The sequence below is a fragment of the Bombina bombina genome, chromosome 1 (genome assembly GCF_027579735.1).
Source record: "Bombina bombina isolate aBomBom1 chromosome 1, aBomBom1.pri, whole genome shotgun sequence".
Classification (NCBI taxonomy): Eukaryota; Metazoa; Chordata; class Amphibia; order Anura; family Bombinatoridae; genus Bombina; species Bombina bombina.
The window spans coordinates 158,555,302-158,580,571 of NC_069499.1; the positions used below are offsets into that span (position 1 = coordinate 158,555,302).

The 25,270-nt window shown below is 42.0% G+C and overlaps 1 protein-coding gene across 1 annotated transcript in view; it reads left to right on the forward strand.

Moving 5' to 3' along the window:
* The window catches only part of GPHN (gephyrin), a 1,061,400-nt gene that overhangs the window by 395,076 nt on the left and 641,054 nt on the right, over positions 1 to 25,270 (forward strand). Inside the window, 1 exon segment of the mRNA XM_053697683.1 lies at positions 23,398 to 23,490. Coding sequence (XP_053553658.1) covers positions 23,398 to 23,490 — 93 coding nt within the window.

Consider the following 25,270-nt stretch of genomic DNA (forward strand, 5'->3'; position numbering starts at 1 on the left):
GGACCAGCCCAAGGTGCTACGTCCTCTAAGCAAGAGGGTAATACTTCTCAGGCCAAGCCAGCTTGGAGACCAATGCAAGGCTGGAACAAGGGAAAGCAGGCCAAGAAACCTGCCACTGCTACCAAGACAGCATGAAATATTGGCCCCCGATCCGGGACCGGATCTGGTGGGGGGCAGACTCTCTCTCTTCGCTCAGGCTTGGGCAAGAGATGTTCTGGATCCTTGGGCGCTAGAAATAGTCTCCCAGGGTTATCTTCTGGAATTCAAGGGACTTCCCCCAAGGGGGAGGTTCCACAAGTCGCAGTTGTCTTCAGACCACATAAAAAGACAGGCGTTCTTACATTGTGTAGAAGACCTGTTAAAAATGGGAGTGATTCATCCTGTTCCATTAAGAGAACAAGGGATGGGGTTCTACTCCAATCTGTTCATAGTTCCCAAAAAAGAGGGAACGTTCAGACCAATCCTAGATCTCAAGATCTTAAACAAATTTCTCAAGGTTCCATCGTTCAAGATGGAAACCATTCGAACTATCCTTCCTTCCATCCAGGAAGGTCAATTTATGACCACGGTGGATTTAAAGGATGCGTATCTACATATTCCTATCCACAAGGAACATCATCGGTTCCTAAGGTTTGCATTCCTGGACAAACATTACCAGTTCGTGGCGCTTCCTTTCGGATTAGCCACTGCTCCAAGGATTTTCACAAAGGTACTAGGGTCCCTTCTAGCGGTGCTAAGACCAAGGGGCATTGCAGTAGTACCTTACCTGGACGACATTCTGATTCAAGCGTCGTCCCTTCCTCAAGCAAAGGCTCACACGGACATTGTCCTGGCCTTTCTCAGATCTCACGGCTGGAAAGTGAACGTGGAAAAGAGTTCTCTATCCCCGTCAACAAGGGTTCCCTTCTTGGGAACAATTATAGACTCCTTAGAAATGAGGATCTTTCTAACAGAGGCCAGAAAAACAAAGCTTCTGGACTCTTGTCGGATACTTCATTCCGTTCCTCTTCCTTCCATAGCTCAGTGCATGGAAGTGATCGGGTTGATGGTGGCGGCGATGGACATAGTTCCTTTTGCGCGCATTCATCTAAGACCATTACAACTGTGCATGCTCAGTCAGTGGAATGGGGACTATACAGACTTGTCTCCGAAGATACAAGTAAATCAGAGGACCAGAGACTCACTCCGTTGGTGGCTGTCCCTGGACAATCTGTCTCAAGGGATGATGTTCCACAGACCAGAGTGGGTCATTGTCACGACCGACGCCAGTCTGATAGGCTGGGGCGCGGTCTGGGGATCCCTGAAAGCTCAGGGTCTTTGGTCTCGGGAAGAATCTCTTCTACCGATAAATATTCTGGAACTGAGAGCGATATTCAATGCGCTCCAGGCCTGGCCCCAGCTGGCGAGGACCAGGTTCATACGGTTTCAATCAGACAACATGACGACTGTTGCGTACATCAACCATCAGGGGGGAACAAGGAGTTCCCTAGCGATGGAAGAAGTAACCAAAATTATTCTTTGGGCGGAGTCTCACTCCTGCCACCTGTCTGCTATCCACATCCCAGGAGTGGAAAATTGGGAAGCGGATTTTCTGAGTCGTCAGACATTGCATCCGGGGGAGTGGGAACTCCATCCGGAAATCTTTGCCCAAGTCACTCACCTGTGGGGCATTCCAGACATGGATCTGATGGCCTCTCGTCAGAACTTCAAAGTTCCTTGCTACGGGGCCAGATCCAGGGATCCCAAGGCGGCTCTAGTGGATGCACTAGTAGCACCTTGGACCTTCAAACTAGCTTATGTGTTCCCGCCATTTCCTCTCATCCCCAGGCTGATAGCCAGGATCAAGCAGGAGAGGGCGTCGGTGATCTTGATAGCTCCTGCGTGGCCACGCAGGACTTGGTATGCAGATCTGGTGAATATGTCATCGGCTCCACCTTGGAAGCTACCTTTGAGACGAGACCTTCTTGTTCAGGGTCCGTTCGAACATCCGAATCTGGTTTCACTCCAGCTGACTGCTTGGAGATTGAACGCTTGATTTTATCGAAGCGAGGATTCTCAGATTCTGTGATCGATACTCTTGTTCAGGCCAGAAAGCCTGTGACTAGAAAGATTTACCACAAAATTTGGAAAAAATATATCTGTTGGTGTGAATCTAAAGGATTCCCTTGGGACAAGGTTAAGATTCCTAGGATTCTATCCTTCCTTCAAGAAGGATTGGAAAAAGGATTATCTGCAAGTTCCCTGAAGGGACAGATTTCTGCCTTGTCGGTATTACTTCACAAAAAGCTGGCAGCTGTGCCAGATGTTCAAGCCTTTGTTCAGGCTCTGGTTAGAATCAAGCCTGTTTACAAACCTTTGACTCCTCCTTGGAGTCTCAATTTAGTTCTTTCAGTTCTTCAGGGGGTTCCGTTTGAACCCTTACATTCCGTTGATATTAAGTTATTATCTTGGAAAGTTTTGTTTTTAGTTGCGATTTCTTCTGCTAGAAGAGTCTCAGAATTATCTGCTCTGCAGTGTTCTCCTCCTTATCTGGTGTTCCATGCAGATAAGGTGGTTTTACGTACTAAACCTGGTTTTCTTCCAAAAGTTGTTTCTAACAAAAACATTAACCAGGAGATTATCGTACCTTCTCTGTGTCCAAAACCAGTTTCAAAGAAGGAACGTTTGTTGCACAATTTGGATGTTGTTCGCGCTCTAAAATTCTATTTAGATGCTACAAAGGATTTTAGACAAACATCTTCCTTGTTTGTTGTTTATTCAGGTAAAAGGAGAGGTCAAAAAGCAACTTCTACCTCTCTCTCTTTTTGGATTAAAAGCATCATCAGATTGGCTTACGAGACTGCCGGACGGCAGCCTCCCGAAAGAATCACAGCTCATTCCACTAGGGCTGTGGCTTCCACATGGGCCTTCAAGAACGAGGCTTCTGTTGATCAGATATGTAGGGCAGCGACTTGGTCTTCACTGCACACTTTTACCAAATTTTACAAGTTTGATACTTTTGCTTCTTCTGAGGCTATTTTTGGGAGAAAGGTTTTGCAAGCCGTGGTGCCTTCCATTTAGGTGACCTGATTTGCTCCCTCCCTTCATCCGTGTCCTAAAGCTTTGGTATTGGTTCCCACAAGTAAGGATGACGCCGTGGACCGGACACACCTATGTTGGAGAAAACAGAATTTATGTTTACCTGATAAATTTCTTTCTCCAACGGTGTGTCCGGTCCACGGCCCGCCCTGGTTTTTTTTTTTTAATCAGGTCTGATATTTTATTTTCTTTAACTACAGTCACCACGGTACCATATGGTTTCTCCTATGCAAATATTCCTCCTTAACGTCGGTCGAATGACTGGGGTAGGCGGAGCCTAGGAGGGATCATGTGACCAGCTTTGCTGGGCTCTTTGCCATTTCCTGTTGGGGAAGAGAATATCCCACAAGTAAGGATGACGCCGTGGACCGGACACACCGTTGGAGAAAGAAATTTATCAGGTAAACATAAATTCTGTTTTTTTTTGTATAAAGCACAATTATTTCCAAATTCCTTTGCTAATGTTTTTTTCTCCTTTCTTTATTACCCCACTTCTTGGCTACTCGTTAAACTGAATTGTGGGTGTGGTGAGGGGTGTATTTATAGGCATTTTGAGGTTTGGGAAACTTTGCCCCTCCTGGTAGGATTGTATATCCCATACGTCACTAGCTCATGGACTCTTGCCAATATGAAAGAAATTAATTTATCAGGTAAGTTTTTACATAAATTATGTTTTTGCACAAATTAAGTATTTACAGTCACAATACACACTACCGCCAACTCTGAGCTTGAATACTGGTGTATAGGCCCTCATGAAAACCAGTAATAACCTCTAATAGAAGCATTTTTGCTAATGGAAGTATATTGCGAAATGCTTCTATTTAGCATTGAAATGTTTCAATTTTGACCTTTCTATCCCTTTAACATTGACCGTATATACAAATTATTATATATAGTATGTCATAAATAAAATAATACTAGTTATATTTTTTAGATATAACAGCCACCTCCTTCCATCATGCAGTCACACTAAACCTGTATAAAGTGCTGAGCACAGATTCTGCATTGGTTGTTAGCGGAGTATGATGGATGCTGTTCAGCAGTCCTTGTAGTATTTGCACTTGTGCCAGTATCAGCATTGTAGCTTTATGGATTGTAGTATCTTTTCCTCCTATATCTAGGTGAAAAATTTGCTGCCAAAAGTGAAATATTTCTATTAAAAAAAATCATATTACCAGGCTCAGCACATACAGCAGTACTCAGTTTTAAGGAGTAGGGTGCCGTATTGTTGTCTACCTGGCTTAGACTGAATATTCCTTCTCAATAATAATCAGTACAAAAGCATAGTATAAGTTGTTTCCTCCCCTTATTAATATATGTAAAATTAGTACTTTCTAATGTCATATTCTGTATTTTCTCAAAATCTAACTGTAAATTATCTTTTATAAATTAAGAAAAATTAAGTTTTTTTTTTTTTTATCCATGGACCGAAGTCAAAATGGTATACATGACTTTTTATCACCTTCACAGTAAAAACTTGCACGCAAAAATACATAGCTGTCCTTTATTTTTGCCTGTAAAGGTCTTTAGATTTTCTTTAAAGGGACATGAAACCTAAACATTTTCTTTCATGATTCAGATAGAGAATACAATTTTAAACAACTTTCCAATTTACCTCTATTATTTAATTTGCTTCCTTCTCTTGTTATCATTTTCTGAAAGATTTATCTAGGCAAGTTCATGAGCAGCAGAGAAACTAGGTTCTAGCTGTTGATTGGTGGCTGCATATATATATTGAATGTGATTCGCTCACCCATGTGTTCAGTTAGAAACTAGTGCTGCTCCTTCATCAAATGATACCAAGAGAATAAAACAGATTAGATAAAAGAAGTAAATTAGAAAGTTGTTTAAAATTGTATTCTCTATCTGAATCATTACAGAAAAATTTTGGGTTTCATGTACCTTTAAATAATAATTTATTTATTGGATCATATTCCTGATAAAACTATCAATATGAATGATCACCTTACTGATGTGGGGCTAGATTACAAGTGATGTTAGTGCGGGTCGCAATCGTGCTAACTTGCACGCGTATTACAAGTTGAAAGTAAACGTGTGTTAGCTCAAGCACAAGCTTGCTTGCTTAGAGTTTGCGAGAGTGAAAACCTAGCGTAAAGTGTAAGGGTTAAAAAATGTGCACCAAACACAACATAAATACATTAAAATAAAGTGTTACACTTGTATAACTTGCATGCATCGAGTTTGTTAGAGTGAAAACTAGTTTTTTTTGTTTTGTTTTGTTTTTTAAACAAGCTCCATTAAAGTCAATGGGGAAAGAAGTTAAAGTGATGGTGATATACAAAGTCCTGAAGTTAGCGAACATCGGGGTTCTCTTGAACGCAATCAATTTTACTTTTATCTTGCAATATGCTAACTCCCCCTACTTAAAAGTTTACTTCAAGAGGTGTTTGCTGGAGCAAAAAAATATTTAGCACTCAACTTACATAAAGCACATATTGGTGGCATAATCATGTTTACACTGGAAATAGAACAATTACTGTAAATCCTCTTATTCAACTGGTATAATATTGAATTTCAAAGCTTTTTAGGTACATTTTATTTTTAAAATAACAAATCATTTCTCCAACATAGGTGTGTCCGGTCCACGGCGTCATCCTTACTTGTGGGATATTCTCTTCCCCAACAGGAAATGGCAAAGAGCCCAGCAAAGCTGGTCACATGATCCCTCCTAGGCTCCGCCTACCCCAGTCATTCTCTTTGCCGTTGTACAGGCAACATCTCCACGGAGATGGCTTAGAGTTTTTTAGTGTTTAACTGTAGTTTTTATTATTCAATCAAGAGTTTGTTATTTTGAAATAGTGCTGGTATGTACTATTTACTCAGAAACAGAAAAGAGATGAAGATTTCTGTTTGTATGAGGAAAATGATTTTAGCAACCGTCACTAAAATCCATGGCTGTTCCACACAGGACTGTTGAGAGCATTAACTTCAGTTGGGGGGAACAGTGAGCAGTCTCTTGCTGCTTGAGGTATGACACATTCTAACAAGACGATGTAATGCTGGAAGCTGTCATTTTCCCTATGGGATCCGGTAAGCCATGTTTATTACGATCGTAAATAAGGGCTTCACAAGGGCTTATTAAGACTGTAGACTTTTTCTGGGCTAAATCGATTCATTATTAACACATATTTAGCCTTGAGGAATCATTTTATCTGGGTATTTTGATATAATAATATCGGCAGGCACTGTTTTAGACACCTTATTCTTTAGGGGCTTTCCCAAAGCATAAGCAGAGCCTCATTTTCGCGCCGGTGTTGCGCACTTGTTTTTGAGAGGCATGGCATGCAGTCGCATGTGAGAGGAGCTCTGATACTTAGAAAAGACTTTCTGAAGGCGTCATTTGGTATCGTATTCCCCTTTGGGCTTGGTTGGGTCTCAGCAAAGCAGATACCAGGGACTGTAAAGGGGTTAAAGTTCAAAACGGCTCCGGTTCCGTTATTTTAAGGGTTAAAGCTTCCAAATTTGGTGTGCAATACTTTTAAGGCTTTAAGACACTGTGGTGAAAAATTGGTGAATTTTGAACAATTCCTTCATGTTTTTTCGCAATTGCAGTAATAAAGTGTGTTCAGTTTAAAATTTAAAGTGACAGTAACGGTTTTATTTTAAAACGTTTTTTGTACTTTGTTATCAAGTTTATGCCTGTTTAACATGTCTGAACTACCAGATAGACTGTGTTCTGAATGTGGGGAAGCCAGAATTCCTATTCATTTAAATAAATGTGATTTATGTGACAATGATAATGATGCCCAAGATGATTCCTCAAGTGAGGGGAGTAAGCATGGTACTGCATCATTCCCTCCTTCGTCTACACGAGTCTTGCCCACTCAGGAGGCCCCTAGTACATCTAGCGCGCCAATACTCCTTACTATGCAACAATTAACGGCTGTAATGGATAATTCTGTCAAAAACATTTTAGCCAAAATGAACACTTATCAGCGTAAGCGCGACTGCTCTGTTTTAGATACTGAAGAGCATGACGACGCTGATAATAATATTTCTGAAGGGCCCCTAACCCAGTTTGATGGGGCCAGGGAGGTTTTGTCTGAGGGAGAAATTACTGATTCAGGGAACATTTCTCAACAAGCTGAACCTGATGTGATTGCATTTAAATTTAAGTTGGAACATCTCCGCATTCTGCTTAAGGAGGTATTATCCACTCTGGATGATTGTGACAAGTTGGTCATCCCAGAGAAACTATGTAAAATGGACAAGTTCCTAGAGGTGCCGGGGCTCCCAGAAGCTTTTCCTATACCCAAGCGGGTGGCGGACATTGTTAATAAAGAATGGGAAAGGCCCGGTATTCCTTTCGTCCCTCCCCCCATATTTAAAAAATTGTTTCCTATGGTCGACCCCAGAAAGGACTTATGGCAGACAGTCCCCAAGGTCGAGGGAGCGGTTTCCACTTTAAACAAACGCACCACTATACCCATAGAGGATAGTTGTGCTTTCAAAGATCCTATGGATAAAAAATTAGAAGGTTTGCTTAAAAAGATGTTTGTTCAGCAGGGTTACCTTCTACAACCAATTTCATGCATTGTCCCTGTCGCTACAGCCGCATGTTTCTGGTTCGATGAGCTGATAAAGGCGGTCGATAGTGATTCTCCTCCTTTTGAGGAGATTATGGACAGAATCAATGCTCTCAAATTGGCTAATTCTTTCACCCTAGACGCCACCTTGCAATTGGCTAGGTTAGCGGCTAAGAATTCTGGGTTTGCTATTGTGGCGCGCAGAGCGCTTTGGTTGAAATCTTGGTCGGCTGATGCGTCTTCCAAGAACAAGTTACTTAACATTCCTTTCAAGGGGAAAACGCTGTTTGGCCCTGACTTGAAAGAGATTATCTCAGATATCACTGGGGGTAAGGGCCACGCCCTTCCTCAGGATCGGCCTTTCAAGGCAAAAAATAAACCTAATTTTCGTCCCTTTCGTAGAAACGGACCAGCCCAAGGTGCTACGTCCTCTAAGCAAGAGGGTAATACTTCTCAAGCCAAGCCAGCTTGGAGACCAATGCAAGGCTGGAACAAGGGAAAGCAGGCCAAGAAACCTGCCACTGCTACCAAGACAGCATGAAATGTTGGCCCCCGATCCGGGACCGGATCTGGTGGGGGGCAGACTCTCTCTCTTCGCTCAGGCTTGGGCAAGAGATGTTCTGGATCCTTGGGCGCTAGAAATAGTCTCCCAAGGTTATCTTCTGGAATTCAAGGGACTTCCCCCAAGGGGGAGGTTCCACAGGTCTCAGTTGTCTTCAGACCACATAAAAAGACAGGCATTCTTACATTGTGTAGAAGACCTGTTAAAAATGGGAGTGATTCATCCTGTTCCATTAAGAGAACAAGGGATGGGGTTCTACTCCAATCTGTTCATAGTTCCCAAAAAAGAGGGAACGTTCAGACCAATCTTAGATCTCAAGATCTTAAACAAGTTTCTCAAGGTTCCATCGTTCAAGATGGAAACCATTCGAACTATTCTTCCTTCCATCCAGGAAGGTCAATTCATGACCACGGTGGATTTAAAGGATGCGTATCTACATATTCCTATCCACAAGGAACATCATCGGTTCCTAAGGTTCGCATTCCTGGACAAACATTACCAGTTCGTGGCGCTTCCTTTCGGATTAGCCACTGCTCCAAGGATTTTCACAAAGGTACTAGGGTCCCTTCTAGCTGTGCTAAGACCAAGGGGCATTGCTGTAGTACCTTACTTGGACGACATTCTGATTCAAGCGTCGTCTCTTCCTCAAGCAAAGGCTCACACGGACATTGTCCTGGCCTTTCTCAGATCTCACGGATGGAAAGTGAACGTGGAAAAGAGTTCTCTATCTCCGTCAACAAGGGTTCCCTTCTTGGGAACAATAATAGACTCCTTAGAAATGAGGATTTTTCTGACAGAGGCCAGAAAAACAAAACTTCTAGACTCTTGTCGGATACTTCATTCCGTTCCTCTTCCTTCCATAGCTCAGTGCATGGAAGTGATCGGGTTGATGGTAGCGGCAATGGACATAGTTGCTTTTGCGCGCATTCATCTAAGACCATTACAACTGTGCATGCTCAGTCAGTGGAATGGGGACTATACAGACTTATCTCCGAAGATACAAGTAAATCAGAGGACCAGAGACTCACTCCGTTGGTGGCTGTCCCTGGACAACCTGTCACAAGGGATGACATTCCGCAGACCAGAGTGGGTCATTGTCACAACCGACGCCAGTCTGATGGGCTGGGGCGCGGTCTGGGGATCCCTGAAAGCTCAGGGTCTTTGGTCTCGGGAAGAATCTCTTCTACCGATAAATATTCTGGAACTGAGAGCGATATTCAATGCTCTCAAGGCTTGGCCTCAGCTAGCGAGGGCCAAGTTCATACGGTTTCAATCAGACAACATGACAACTGTTGCGTACGTCAACCATCAGGGGGGAACAAGGAGTTCCCTAGCGATGGAGGAAGTGACCAAAATCATTCTATGGGCGGAGTCTCACTCCTGCCACCTGTCTGCTATCCACATCCCAGGAGTGGAAAATTGGGAAGCGGATTTTCTGAGTCGTCAGACATTGCATCCGGGGGAGTGGGAACTCCATCCGGAAATCTTTGCCCAAGTCACTCAGCTGTGGGGCATTCCAGACATGGATCTGATGGCCTCTCGTCAGAACTTCAAAGTTCCTTGCTACGGGTCCAGATCCAGGGATCCCAAGGCGGCTCTAGTGGATGCACTAGTAGCACCTTGGACCTTCAAACTAGCTTATGTGTTCCCGCCGTTTCCTCTCATCCCCAGGCTGGTAGCCAGGATCAATCAGGAGAGGGCGTCGGTGATCTTGATAGCTCCTGCGTGGCCACGCAGGACTTGGTATGCGGATCTGGTGAATATGTCATCGGCTCCACCTTGGAAGCTACCTTTGAGACGAGACCTTCTTGTTCAGGGTCCGTTCGAACATCCGAATCTGGTTTCACTCCAGCTGACTGCTTGGAGATTGAACGCTTGATCTTATCGAAGCGAGGGTTCTCAGATTCTGTTATCGATACTCTTGTTCAGGCCAGAAAGCCTGTAACTAGAAAGATTTACCACAAAATTTGGAAAAAATATATCTGTTGGTGTGAATCTAAAGGATTCCCTTGGGACAAGGTTAAGATTCCTAGGATTCTATCCTTCCTTCAAGAAGGATTGGAAAAAGGATTATCTGCAAGTTCCCTGAAGGGACAGATTTCTGCCTTGTCGGTGTTACTTCACAAAAAGCTGGCTGCTGTGCCAGATGTTCAAGCCTTTGTTCAGGCTCTGGTTAGAATTAAGCCTGTTTACAAACCTTTGACTCCTCCTTGGAGTCTCAATTTAGTTCTTTCAGTTCTTCAGGGGGTTCCGTTTGAACCCTTACATTCCGTTGATATTAAGTTATTATCTTGGAAAGTTTTGTTTTTAGTTGCAATTTCTTCTGCTAGAAGAGTTTCAGAATTATCTGCTCTGCAGTGTTCTCCTCCTTATCTGGTGTTCCACGCAGATAAGGTGGTTTTACGTACTAAACCTGGTTTTCTTCCAAAAGTTGTTTCTAACAAAAACATTAACCAGGAGATTATCGTACCTTCTCTGTGTCCGAAACCAGTTTCAAAGAAGGAACGTTTGTTGCACAATTTGGATGTTGTTCGCGCTCTAAAATTCTATTTAGATGCTACAAAGGATTTTAGACAAACATCTTCCTTGTTTGTTGTTTATTCCGGTAAAAGGAGAGGTCAAAAAGCAACTTCTACCTCTCTCTCTTTTTGGATTAAAAGCATCATCAGATTGGCTTACGAGACTGCCGGACGGCAGCCTCCCGAAAGAATCACAGCTCACTCCACTAGGGCTGTGGCTTCCACATGGGCCTTCAAGAACGAGGCTTCTGTTGATCAGATATGTAGGGCAGCGACTTGGTCTTCACTGCACACTTTTACCAAATTTTACAAGTTTGATACTTTTGCTTCTTCTGAGGCTATTTTTGGGAGAAAGGTTTTGCAAACCGTGGTGCCTTCCATTTAGGTGACCTGATTTGCTCCCTCCCTTCATCCGTGTCCTAAAGCTTTGGTATTGGTTCCCACAAGTAAGGATGACGCCGTGGACCGGACACACCTATGTTGGAGAAAACAGAATTTATGTTTACCTGATAAATTACTTTCTCCAACGGTGTGTCCGGTCCACGGCCCGCCCTGGTTTTTTTAATCAGGTCTGATAATTTATTTTCTTTAACTACAGTCACCACGGTACCATATGGTTTCTCCTATGCAAATATTCCTCCTTAACGTCGGTCGAATGACTGGGGTAGGCGGAGCCTAGGAGGGATCATGTGACCAGCTTTGCTGGGCTCTTTGCCATTTCCTGTTGGGGAAGAGAATATCCCACAAGTAAGGATGACGCCGTGGACCGGACACACCGTTGGAGAAAGTAATTTATCAGGTAAACATAAATTCTGTTTTTAAAACATATCTGATAAAGCTAAAGATTCCAAAACAGTGGAGATTACAAGAGGAGCGGTATTTTGCATTTCCGCCATAGCGATAACTCCGTTAGAATTAAGAGTTTTGCACTAGTCGGGTTGCGCTGGTATTACAAGTTAAAAATAAAAAAGTTTTTGCTCTAGCGGTAACCCGACTAGCGCTTTTTCTTGATTTCTTTTTTCTTTATTTCATGTTCCAATGTTGTTTACATAACGTAATATGTTCTATTTATTCATAATTTAAATATTTCTACATATATATGATGTTTTTTTAAACATATACACACATATATATATATATATATATATATATATATACTGTGTGTGTGTATATATATATATATATATATATATATATATATATAGTATCTCACAAAAGTGAGTACACCCCTAACATGTTTGTAAATATTTTATTATATCTTTTCATTTGACAACACTGAAGAAATGACACTTTGCTACAATGTAAAGTAGTGAGTGTACATCCTGTATAACAGTGTAAATTTTCTGTCCCCTCAAAATAACTCAACACACAGCCATTAATGTCTAAACCGTTGGATACAAAAGTGAGTACACCCCTAAGTGGAAATGTCCAAATTGGGCCCAATTAGCCATTTTCCCTCCCTGGTATCATGTGACTCGTTAGGGTTACATGGTCTCAGTTGTGAATGGGGAGCAGGTGTGTTAAATTTGGTGTTATCGCTCACACACTCTCTCATACTGGTCACTGGAAGTGCAACATGGCACCTCATGGCAAAGAACTCTGATGATCTGGAAAAATAAAAAAGAATTGTTGCTCTACATAAAGATGGCCTAGGCTATAACAAGATTGCCAAGACCCTGAAACTAAGCTGCAGCATGCTGGGCAAGACCATACAGCAGTTTCACAGGACAGGTACCACTCAGAACAGGCCCTCGCCATGGTCGACCAAAGAAGTTGAGTGCACATGCTCAGCGTCATATCCAGAGGTTGTCTTTAGGAAATAGACGTATGAGTGCTGCCAGCATTGCTGCAGAGGTTGAAGGGGTGGGGGGTCAGCCTGTCAGTGCTCAGACCATACGGTGCACACTGCATCAAATTGGTCTGTATGGCTGTCGTCCCAGAAGGAAGCCTCTTCTAAAGATGTTGCACAAGAAAGCCTGCAAACAGTTTGCTGAAGACAGACTAAGGACATAGATTACTGGAACCATGTCCTGTGGTCCGATGAGACCAAGATAAACGTAATTGGTTCAGATGGTTTCAAGCGTTTGTGACGGCAACCAGGTGAGGAGTACAAAGACAAGTGTGTCTTGCCTACAGTCAAGCATGGTGGTGGTAGTGTCATGGTCTGGGCCTGCATGAGTGCTGCCGGCACTGGGAACTACATTTCATTGAGGGAACCATGAACGCCAACATGTACTGTGACATACTGAAGTAGAGCATGATCCCCTCCCTTCGGAGACTGGGCCACAGGGCAGTATTCTAACATGATAACGACCCCAAACACACCTCCAAGATTACCACTGCCTTGCTAAGGAAGCTGAGGGTAAAGGTGATGGACTGGCCAAGCATGTCTCCAGACCTAAACCCTATTGAGCATCTGTGGGATATCCTCAAACGGAAGGTGGGGTAGCACATGGACTCTAACATCCACTAGCTCCATGATGTTGTCATGGAGGAGTGGAAGAGGACTCCAGTGGCAACCTGTGAAGCTCTGATGAACTCCATGCCCAAGAGGATTAAGGCTGTGCTGGAAAATAATGGTAGACACTCAAAATATTGACTCTTTGGGCCCAATTTGGATATTTCCACTTAGTAGTGTACTCACTTTTGTTGTCAACAGTTTAGACATTAATGGCTGTGTGTTGAGTTATTTTGAGGGGACAGCAAATTTACACTGATACACAGGCTGTACACTCACTACTTTACATTGTAGCAAAGTGTCATTTCTTCAGTGTTGTCACATGAAAAGATATATAAAAATGTGAGGGGTGTACTCTCTTTTGTGAGATACTGTGTGTGTGTATATATATATATATATATATATATATATATATATATATATATATATATATATAAATTTTCTTCTTAAATGGAAAGAGTCCACAGCTGCATTCATTACTTTTGGGTATTAAGAACCTGGCCACCACGAGTAAGCAAAGACACCCCAGCCAAAGGCTTAAATACTCCTCTCACTTCGCTCATCCCCTAGTCATTCTTTGCCTTTCGTCCCAGGAGGTTGGCAGAGAAGTGTCAGAAGTTTTTTTATTATTATTATTATTTTATTTTTTCTATATTAATATTTCTTATGGAGGGTGCTACTCTTTGACAAGAAACTGAAGTTTTAAGTAGTCCTTTCAGTCTCTCGTGTGAAGGCTTGGGGCGAAAGTGAGAATCCGGAGATGCAGTGGGAGATTCCCCTGCGACACCATCCCGACTCGTATTCATAGCTCCTTTTCAGCTAGGTTAGGTGGGTCCTGCGGGCCTTCTGTTCATTTTTTTGGGGCGTTAACCTTCTGGTTCCCGGTTGTTCTAATTTTTTTGTAGGATGATTTTTGGTTTTCCTTCTAATAGTTCCTGTGGGAACTTTTTTTTCTGGGATTGATGCTTGTGGTTTTGCTTCTATTGAAGTTGTTAGGAACACGTTAGTTCCATGTTAATCGTTGAATAGTTAATCTCTGAGAGTAGAATAGTCTGCTTGGCAGATTCAGTTCTGCTGTCACCTGACTTTCGTCCTTGTTCTGGCTTTTTCCTTGGGCCAGCTTTTCTGGGAGCCGGGTAGCTGTGGTTCCCTGGGCTCAGCCGCCTGTTGTCCCTTGTTGGTTGCGGTTCCGGCTTCACAGGGGGGTGGTTGCAAGGGCAAGGTTTTTATTTCCGCGCCTGATAGGCGCGCTGACTCAATGGGGTTTTCACTGAGGGACTCTTTTATGATACAGTGGAGTGACCTTGTTTTCTCCCGGTTTCTTCCTTGACACTCCTGTTCCTTGGGCAGGTGTCTTTTGATGCTCTTGGCCGACGTTGAGACTTTAGTTGGTTGGCTCACGAGTTCTCTTTGGATCTTGTGCCTTCTCGAGTGTCTCTAGATGGAGTATCTGTGTCTACTCTTTTGCTTTTATTGGTTGATCCTTGGTTACCTTGTTTCTCTGCTCAGATCTGCCATTGCTTGGGCTGGTCCGGCTGGGGGTACGATCTGTGATTGGTTGTTCGTTCGCAGGTCTTTGGGCCAGTGGACTTTTGGTTAGTCAACCTTAGTTGCCTGGTGGGTGCCCTCTGTCTGGGAGAGAACATACATTATGCTTACCTGATAATTTTCTTTTCTTCTGATGGAAAGAGTCCACAGCTCCCCACCCGTAATTTAATGTGGGGCGTCCTTATTTTATTCTTCTGGCACCTTTGACCCTGATATTTCTGCTACTGTTCCTTGTTCCTCGGCAGAATGACTGGGGGATGAGGGAAGTGGGAGGAGTATTTAAGCCTTTGGCTGGGGTGTCTTTGCCTCCTCCTGGTGGCCAGGTTCTTATTTCCCAAAAGTAATGAATGCAGCTGTGGACTCTTTCCATTAGAAGAAAAGAAAATTATCAGGTAAGCATACTGTTCCTTGTTCCTCGGCAGAATGACTGGGGGATGAGGGAAGTGGGAGGAGTATTTAAGCCTTTGGCTGGGGTGTCTTTGCCTCCTCCTGGTGGCCAGGTTCTTATTTCCCAAAAGTAATGAATGCAGCTGTGGACTCTTTCCATTGGAAGAAAAGAAAATTATCAGGTAAGCATCATTTATGTTATCTATTTATAAATACTTAAAACATATTCTGCTATGTACAGGTCATTGGAATGAGAAATATTTACAATAAATACATAGTTAAATTTTTTATTAAATATGAATATTGCATAAATATGTTTTTACATGTTTTCATCTATTTAACGGCCAAAACTCTAATGCACTTATATATTTGTCTATATATGTATACATATATATTTATGTGTTTATATTTGTATAAATGTCTGTGTGTGTGTATATATATATATATATATATATATATATATATATACATATCCATCTTTAGAGATGTAAATGTATGTATTTCTCCAACATTGGTGTGTCCGGTCCACGGCGTCATCCTTACTTGTGGGATATTCTCTTCCCCAACAGGAAATGGCAAAGAGTCCCAGCAAAGCTGGTCACATGATCCCTCCTAGGCTCCGCCCACCCCAGTCATTCTCTTTGCCGTTGCACAGGCAACATCTCCACGGAGATGGTTAAGAGTTTTTTGGTGTTTAAATGTAGTTTTATTCTTCTATCAAGTGTTTGTTATTTTAAAATAGTGCTGGTATGTACTGTTTACTCTGAAACAGAAAAGGATGAAGATTTCTGTTTGTAAGAGGAAGATGATTTTAGCAGACAGTAACTAAAATCGATTGCTGTTTCCACACAGGACTGTTGAGATGAAGTAACTTCAGTTGGGGGAAACAGTTAGCAGACTTTTCTGCTTAAGGTATGACTAGCCATATTTCTAACAAGACCATGTAATGCTGGAAGGCTGTCATTTCCCCTCATGGGGACCGGTAAGCCATTTTCTTAGTTAAACATAAAAAGAATAAAGGGCTTCAAAAAGGGCTTAAAAACTGGTAGACATTTTTCTGGGCTAAAACGATTGCTTTACTAGGCATATTATGCAGATTCTAACTAATAATTGGTATTATAATCTTGGGGAACATTTAGAAAAACGGCAGGCACTGTGTTGGACGCCTTTTTCAGATGGGGGCCTTTCTAGTTATAGACAGAGCCTCATTTTCGCGCCATTAATGCGCAGTTGTTTTTGGAGAGCAAGGCATGCAGATGCATGTGTCAGGAGCTAAGAATCACTGAAAAAGCTTATAGAAGGCGTCATTTGGTATCATATTCCCCTCTGGGCTTGGTTGGGTCTCAGCAAAGCATATAGCTGGGACTGTATAGGGGTTAAATGTAAAAACGGCTCCGGTTCCGTTAATTTAAGGGTTAAAGCTCTGAAATTTGGTGTGCAATACTTTTAATGCCTTAAGACACTGTGGTGAAATTTTGGTGAATTTTGAACAATTCCTTCATACTTTTTCACATATTCAGTAATAAAGTGTTTTCAGTTTGAAATTTAAAGTGACAGTAACGGTTTTATTTTAAAACGTTTTTTGTGCTTTGTTGACAAGTTTAAGCCTGTTTAACATGTCTGTACCATCAGATAAGCTATGTTCTATATGTATGAAAGCCAATGTGTCTCCCCATTTAAATTTATGTGATAATTGTGCCATAGTGTCCAAACAAAGTAAGGACAGTAATGCCACAGATAATGATATTGCCCAAGATGATTCCTCAAATGAGGGGAGTAAACATGATACTACATCATCCCCTACTGTGTCTACACCAGTTATGCCCACACAGGAGGCCCCTAGTACATCTAGTGCGCCAATACTTATTACCATGCAACAATTAACGGCTGTAATGGATAACTCCATAGCAAATCTTTTATCCAAAATGCCTACTTATCAGAGAAAGCGCGATTGCTCTGTTTTAAACACTGAAGAGCAAGAGGACGCTGATGATAACTGTTCTGACATACCCTCACACCAATCTCAAGGGGCCATGAGGGAGGTTTTGTCTGATGGAGAAATCTCAGATTCAGGAAAAATTTCTCATCAAGCTGAACCTGATGTTGTGACATTTAAATTTAAATTAGAACATCTCCGCGCACTGCTTAAGGAGGTGTTATCTACTCTGGATGATTGTGACAATTTGGTCATTCCAGAGAAATTATGTAAGAGGGACAAGTTCCTAGAGGTTCCGGTGCCCCCCGACGCTTTTCCTATACCCAAGCGGGTGGCGGACATAGTAAATAAAGAGTGGGAAAGGCCCGGCATACCTTTTGTCCCCCCCCCTATATTTAAGAAATTATTTCCTATAGTCGACCCCAGAAAGGACTTATGGCAGACAGTCCCCAAGGTCGAGGGGGCGGTTTCTACTCTAAACAAACGCACTACTATTCCTATCGAAGATAGTTGTGCTTTCAAAGATCCTATGGATAAGAAATTAGAGGGTTTGCTTAAAAAGATTTTTGTACAGCAAGGTTACCTTCTACAACCAATTTCATGCATTGTTCCTGTCACTACGGCAGCGTGTTTCTGGTTCGAGGAACTAGAAAAATCGCTCAGTAAAGAATCTTCGTATGAGGAGGTTATGGACAGAGTTAAAGCACTTAAATTGGCTAACTCTTTTGTTTTAGATGCCGCTTTGCAATTAGCTAGATTAGCGGCGAAAAATTCAGGGTTTGCTATCGTGGCGCGCAGAGCGCTTTGGCTAAAGTCTTGGTCAGCGGATGTGTCTTCCAAGACAAAATTGCTTAACATTCCTTTCAAAGGTAAAACATTATTTGGACCTGATTTGAAAGAGATTATTTCAGACATCACTGGGGGAAAGGGCCACGCCCTCCCACAGGATAGGTCTTTTAAGGCTAAAAATAAGCCTAATTTTCGTCCCTTTCGCAGAAACGGACCAGTCTCTAATTCTGTATCCTCTAAGCAAGAGGGTAATACTTCACAACCCAAACCAGCCTGGAAACCAATGCAAGGCTGGAACAAGGGTAAGCAGGCCAAGAAGCCTACCACTGCTACCAAAACAGCATGAAGGGATAGCCCCCGATCCGGGACCGGATCTAGTGGGGGGCAGACTTTCTCTCTTTGCTCAGGCTTGGGCAAGAGATGTTCAGGATCCTTGGGCGCTAGAAATAGTTTCTCAAGGTTATCTCCTGGAATTCAAGGAACTACCCCCAAGGGGAAGGTTCCACAGGTCTCAATTATCTTCAAACCAAATAAAGAGACAGGCATTCTTACATTGTGTAGAAGACCTGTTAAAGATGGGAGTGATACATCCAGTTCCAATAAGAGAACAAGGAATGGGATTTTATTCCAATCTGTTCATAGTTCCCAAAAAAGAGGGAACATTCAGACCAATTTTGGATCTAAAGATCCTAAACAAATTTCTCAGGGTACCATCGTTCAAAATGGAAACTATTCGAACGATCCTACCTACTATCCAGGAAAATCAATTTATGACTACCGTGGATTTAAAGGATGCGTACCTACATATTCCTATCCACAAGGAACATCATCAGTTCCTAAGGTTCGCTTTTCTGGACAAGCATTACCAGTTTGTGGCACTTCCATTCGGATTAGCCACTGCTCCAAGGATTTTCACAAAGGTACTAGGGTCCCTTCTAGCGGTTCTAAGACCAAGGGGCATTGCAGTAGTACCTTACTTGGACGACATCCTGATTCAAGCGTCGTCCATGTCAAAAGCAAAGGCTCATACGGACATCGTCCTAGCCTTTCTCAGATCTCACGGATGGAAGGTGAACAAAGAAAAAAGTTCTCTGTCCCCGTCAACAAGAGTTCCCTTCTTGGGAACAATAATAGATTCCTTAGAAATGAGGATTTTTCTGACAGAGGTCAGAAAATCAAAACTTCTAAGCTCTTGTCAAGTACTTCACTCTGTTCCTCGTCCTTCCATAGCGCAGTGCATGGAAGTAATAGGATTGATGGTTGCAACAATGGACATAGTTCCTTTTGCACGAATTCATCTAAGACCATTACAACTGTGCATGCTCAGACAGTGGAATGGGGATTATACAGACTTGTCTCCGACGATTCAAGTAGATCAAAAGACCAGAGATTCACTCCGTTGGTGGCTGACCCTGGACAATCTGTCACAGGGAATGAGCTTCCGCAGACCAGAGTGGGTCATTGTCATGACCGACGCCAGCCTAGTGGGCTGGGGCGCGGTCTGGGAATCCCTGAAAGCTCAGGGTCTATGGTCTCGGGAAGAGTCTCTTCTCCCGATAAACATTCTGGAACTGAGAGCGATATTCAATGCTCTCAGAGCTTGGCCTCAACTAGCAAAGGCCAAATTAATAAGGTTTCAGTCAGACAACATGACGACCGTTGCATATATCAATCATCAGGGGGGAACAAGGAGTTCCCTGGCGATGAAAGAAGTGACCAAGATAATTCAATGGGCGGAGGATCACTCCTGCCACTTGTCTGCGATCCACATCCCAGGAGTGGAAAATTGGGAAGCGGATTTTCTGAGTCGTCAGACATTCCATCCGGGGGAGTGGGAACTCCATCCGGAAATCTTTGCCCAAATAACTCAATTATGGGGCATTCCAGACATGGATCTGATGGCGTCTCGTCAGAACTTCAAGGTTCCTTGCTACGGGTCCAGATCCAGGGATCCCAAGGCGACTCTAGTAGATGCACTAGTAGCACCTTGGACCTTCAACCTAGCTTATGTATTCCCACCGTTTCCTCTCATCCCCAGGCTGGTAGCCAGGATCAATCAGGAGAGGGCCTCGGTGATCTTGATAGCTCCTGCGTGGCCACGCAGGACTTGGTATGCAGACCTGGTGAATATGTCATCGGCTCCACCATGGAAGCTACCTTTGAGACAGGACCTTCTTGTTCAGGGTCCATTCGAACATCCGAATCTGGTTTCCCTCCAACTGACGGCTTGGAGATTGAACGCTTGATTTTATCAAAGCGTGGGTTTTCAGATTCTGTAATAGATACTCTGATTCAGGCTAGAAAGCCTGTAACTAGAAAAATTTACCATAAAATATGGAAAAAATATATCTGTTGGTGTGAATCTAAAGGATTCCCATGGAACAAGACAAAAATTCCTAAGATTCTATCCTTTCTACAAGAAGGTCTGGAGAAAGGATTATCTGCAAGTTCTCTGAAGGGACAGATCTCTGCTTTATCTGTTTTACTTCACAAAAGACTGGCAGCTGTGCCAGATGTTCAAGCATTTGTTCAGGCTCTGGTTAGGATCAAGCCTGTTTACAGACCTTTGACTCCTCCCTGGAGTCTAAATCTAGTTCTTTCAGTTCTTCAAGGGGTTCCGTTTGAACCCTTACATTCCGTAGATATTAAGTTATTATCTTGGAAAGTTTTGTTTTTGGTTGCAATTTCTTCTGCAAGAAGAGTTTCAGAGTTATCTGCTCTGCAGTGTTCTCCGCCCTATCTGGTGTTCCATGCAGATAAGGTGGTTTTGCGTACTAAGCCTGGTTTTCTTCCGAAAGTTGTTTCCAACAAAAATATTAACCAGGAGATAGTTGTACCTTCTTTGTGTCCGAATCCAGTTTCAAAGAAGGAACGTTTGTTACACAATTTGGACGTAGTCCGTGCTCTAAAATTCTATTTAGAGGCTACTAAAGATTTCAGACAAACATCTTCCTTGTTTGTTGTTTATTCTGGTAAAAGGAGAGGTCAAAAAGCGACTTCTACCTCTCTTTCCTTTTGGCTTAAAAGCATTATCCGATTGGCTTATGAGACTGCCGGACGGCAGCCTCCTGAAAGAATCACAGCTCACTCCACTAGGGCTGTGGCTTCCACATGGGCCTTCAAGAACGAGGCTTCTGTTGACCAGATATGTAAGGCAGCGACTTGGTCTTCACTGCACACTTTTGCCAAATTTTACAAATTTGATACTTTTGCTTCTTCGGAGGCTATTTTTGGGAGAAAGGTTTTGCAAGCCGTGGTGCCTTCCATTTAGGTGACCTGATTTGCTCCCTCCCTTCATCCGTGTCCTAAAGCTTTGGCATTGGTTCCCACAAGTAAGGATGACGCCGTGGACCGGACACACCAATGTTGGAGAAAACAGAATTTATGCTTACCTGATAAATTACTTTCTCCAACGGTGTGTCCGGTCCACGGCCCGCCCTGGTTTTTTAATCAGGTCTGATGAATTATTTTCTCTAACTACAGTCACCACGGTATCATATGGTTTCTCCTATATATATTTCCTCCTGTCCGTCGGTCGAATGACTGGGGTGGGCGGAGCCTAGGAGGGATCATGTGACCAGCTTTGCTGGGACTCTTTGCCATTTCCTGTTGGGGAAGAGAATATCCCACAAGTAAGGATGACGCCGTGGACCGGACACACCGTTGGAGAAAGTAATTTATCAGGTAAGCATAAATTCTGTTTTTATTTTAACACCTGAGATCTCATATCTTTGAGCCCTTATAACTTTATTTTTTTTTTATTAGTGTTATTATAAATGCAACTGTACTTTGTAATGTATTTTTGAAATTTTATGCAACTTTTTATTTTCGCCAAACAGTTAACCACAGCTCTGAAATTGCGGTAATGATTCTAGCGTAAATATAATACCAGCGGTAAGCTCAATGAGTGGCAACCCTCACAATATACCCCTTATCGCTATGGCGCAAACGATTCCACTCCACTTGTAATCTAGCTCTAAATTGTCTGCAAATATCTTTCTTTTCCTCTAAATTTCCTTGATTTCATTCTTGTTGCAGATAATCATGTTTTTCTACATGTTAAAGTGACATGTTGTTTATGCCAGTGGTTGAAATCATATTTGTGGGTACATTGCAGTCTGGGTGTTGAAGTTGTTGCAATTAAGGGCCAGATTACGAGTGGAGCGCAAACAGTTTTTTCCACTTTTTTCTCTCCATTGACTTCTATGGGGGAATACATGAACGAGCACACGATATTCTAACTTCAGCTTTTTGTGCTTGTCGCATTAGTTTGTTACACGTGCAAAAACAGTTTGCTTTAAACTCATAATACAAGCACTACCCGATGAGTGCAAAAAGCTCACTTCTAGCAAATCAACGCTCGAGTGGGAGTGTCAAATAGCAATCCACTTGTAATCTGGCCCATAGTGGGTACTCGGCAAAGGGGAAGGAGATTTAAATTGATGGTAGTTCTTTATAGTGGAGGGAATTATTGTTAGAAATGTTTTTTTTTATTGTGGCATTTTGCATAGTGGGGGGAATCCAGAGTGGGTCTTTGGTTAATTATGCAGGGGTATATTGTTGTGGGGATTTAATATGGTGAGAATGCAGCAAGAAGTGTAATTTAGAAATCCTTGCTGTTGGTACAAATAATTTTTTTTCCCAATAGGTTGGTTCTGTTGGTAAATAAATTTATATTCTGACCCACAAAATGGCCCATTATGGACTTTTATCTCAGTCCAATTTAAGTTAGATGTTAAATGAGAATAATAAATGATAAACTCATGATTTTTATGCTTTTTAAATTAATAAAATCATTTTATTTACAGTTGGTTTGGATAAAGATCACTTGCATTTTTTTCTACTTGGTTATATTTGTAACCTTATCCTTTATTAAGCTTTATATATTATCTGGAACTGATCGAAATTCTTGATTTCAAAATATACATGAAATTATAATCATCTAGTGTTTAATTATCCAGACATCAGGATTAGGTAAAGGTGACTTGGCTTGGGATGTGACACCCCTTGTCACTGATAGAGTGTAGCAGAAATGCAAAATGCTTAGGAAGGTTGAAACTTCCAGAGCAAGACTTAATGACAAACACAGCCTCAGCTTTAATTTATTTTAGCTGTGTTTTCAGTATTATCCTTTATTTCTTAGCGTTCAAGACTGCCTAGGATATATGTAAGGCTATCCTTAGAATTAATTAATTTGAACCGTTCAGGAAGAAATATGGGCAGATTAGATGGGCTACTTGTTTTTGTTTTTTTTATCTATCCTCACTGTCTTTTTTTCTTTTTCCATTTTATTCTTCATGTTCCTTTTTTCATCCCATCTCTATATCTTTCATCTATATTATTCCGAACGACTCCATGTCCTTCCTAATAGTGCATAAACATATGATACTCTATAGGATAACTGCAGGCCATGAATTAGCTGTATCTTTTCTGAAAGCCATATTGAAAGTTGGACTTGTTAAGTTACTGTCAACAATACGGCTTAGTAGACCTTTAAATTTCCTACTAAACTAGTTATGTAGAGTTTGTGTTACACTGAGCTTCTCCAACAAAAGTTTATCTATCTTTGACAGGAATCTTTGATAGACTGGTGTGATGAAAAAGAACTTAACTTGATCCTAACAACAGGAGGAACTGGTTTTGCCCCTAGAGATGTTACACCAGAGGTAAGACTTTCTTAAAGTTTAGTTACAATTTTAAGCTTGGAAAAACTCTCTCCGGTCTGTAAATTATATTTCTGGATAAATAGAAAACTCTACTAGCTGGCACGTGGACCGTCATTGCAACTAATTTATCTATTCTAAAAAATTTCTGTTTTTATATGAGTGTTTTTTTTATTTACTATTCTCACTTTCAAGCCCTGCAGAATAAGATATCTTATACAGATAATTATGAAAATAATAATAGTATAATGTTCAAACATTTATTGTAGTCATTGGCGGTCTAAATAACAGGCATAGCTATGGACCTACCCTTGTCCATTAAGTATATTTAACTTTTACACTATAAGAAGTACTGTTGTTTGCTATTTCAGTTCTTGTTCATAATCTATCTCTTTATTACCAGAGTTACTGAACCATAGATTACGGTGTTGAAGGATATTTGTAGAAATATAATTCTATACTATGAGTGTATCATTTCCATGTTCTGGAGGAATTGAGGAGACATTTACTTATTGTTCAATATTACTCATATATACAGGCCCATTTATCAAGCTCCGTACGGAGCTTGAAGGGCCGTGTTTCTGGCGAGTCTTCAGACTCGCTAGAAACACAACTTATGAAGCAGCGGTCAAAAGACCGCTGCTCCATAACCCTGTCCGCCTGCTCTGAACAGGCGGACAGGAATTGCCGGACATCAACCCGATCGAATACGATCGGGTTGATTGACAGCTCCCTGCTGGCGGCCGATTGGCCGCGAGTCAGCAGGGGGCGGCGTTGCACCAGCAGCTCTTGTGAGCTGCTGGTGCAATGTTAAATGCGGAGAGCGTATTGCTCTCCGCATTTAGCGAGGTCTTGCGGACCTGATCCGCAGTGTCGGATCAGGTCCGCAAGCCCTTTGATAAATGGGCCTGTCAGTCTGCTTAAAGGGACAGTAAAGTAAAAATTAAACTTTCATCATTCAGGTAGAGTGTTCAATTTTGAACAATTTTCCATTTGACTTCTATTTTTTAATTGACATGTTTTCTTGATATTTTTTGTTGAAAAACATAACTAGGTAGGCTCAGGAGCAGCTTTACGCTACTGGGAGATAGCTTCTGTTTGGTTGCTGCATATATATGCCTCTTGTTACTGGCTCACCTGATGTGTTCAGCCAACTCCCAGTAGTGCATTGTTGCTCCTTCAGCATAGGATATGAAGAGAGGGAAAACATCTGATAACAGAGGTCATTTAGAAAGTTGTTTAAAATTGCATGCTGTATCTGAATCATTAACCTTTTTGCTCTACGTTGCAGTAGTTTGCAACAATGTATACCATTGTTATAGACATTGTTGCAAACACTACCTGAACGGTATTTCTTTTGTAAAATGATGATGATCACCAGTCCTCCATAAAATGTGGGATATATTTCCCGCCAATAGGAGGAGGTCAAGAACCCATACAAGAGCTTTAAAACCCTCCAACCTCCCAACTCTCTCTTAGTTTTTTTTTTTGCCTCGTAGGCGATATTTGTAAATAGAGTTTGTTCCAGATTCTTGCTTATGGATTACAAATTCGGAGCTCAGACTTATGTGAGACCCAGAGTCCCTGAGGGGATCATTTACAAAGAAAACAGAAAAGACTCTTCACAGCAGCTGAATGACAAAGGGACACTGGAATACCCTGTTATGTGCACAGCATTTCCCCAACAAGACTTCAGCCTCATCCCTAGACTCCTCCTGTGGGACTCAGGTATTTTCTACTGCAATCCTCTGCGGTACTTGATACCTGCACTGGATTGGCTCTC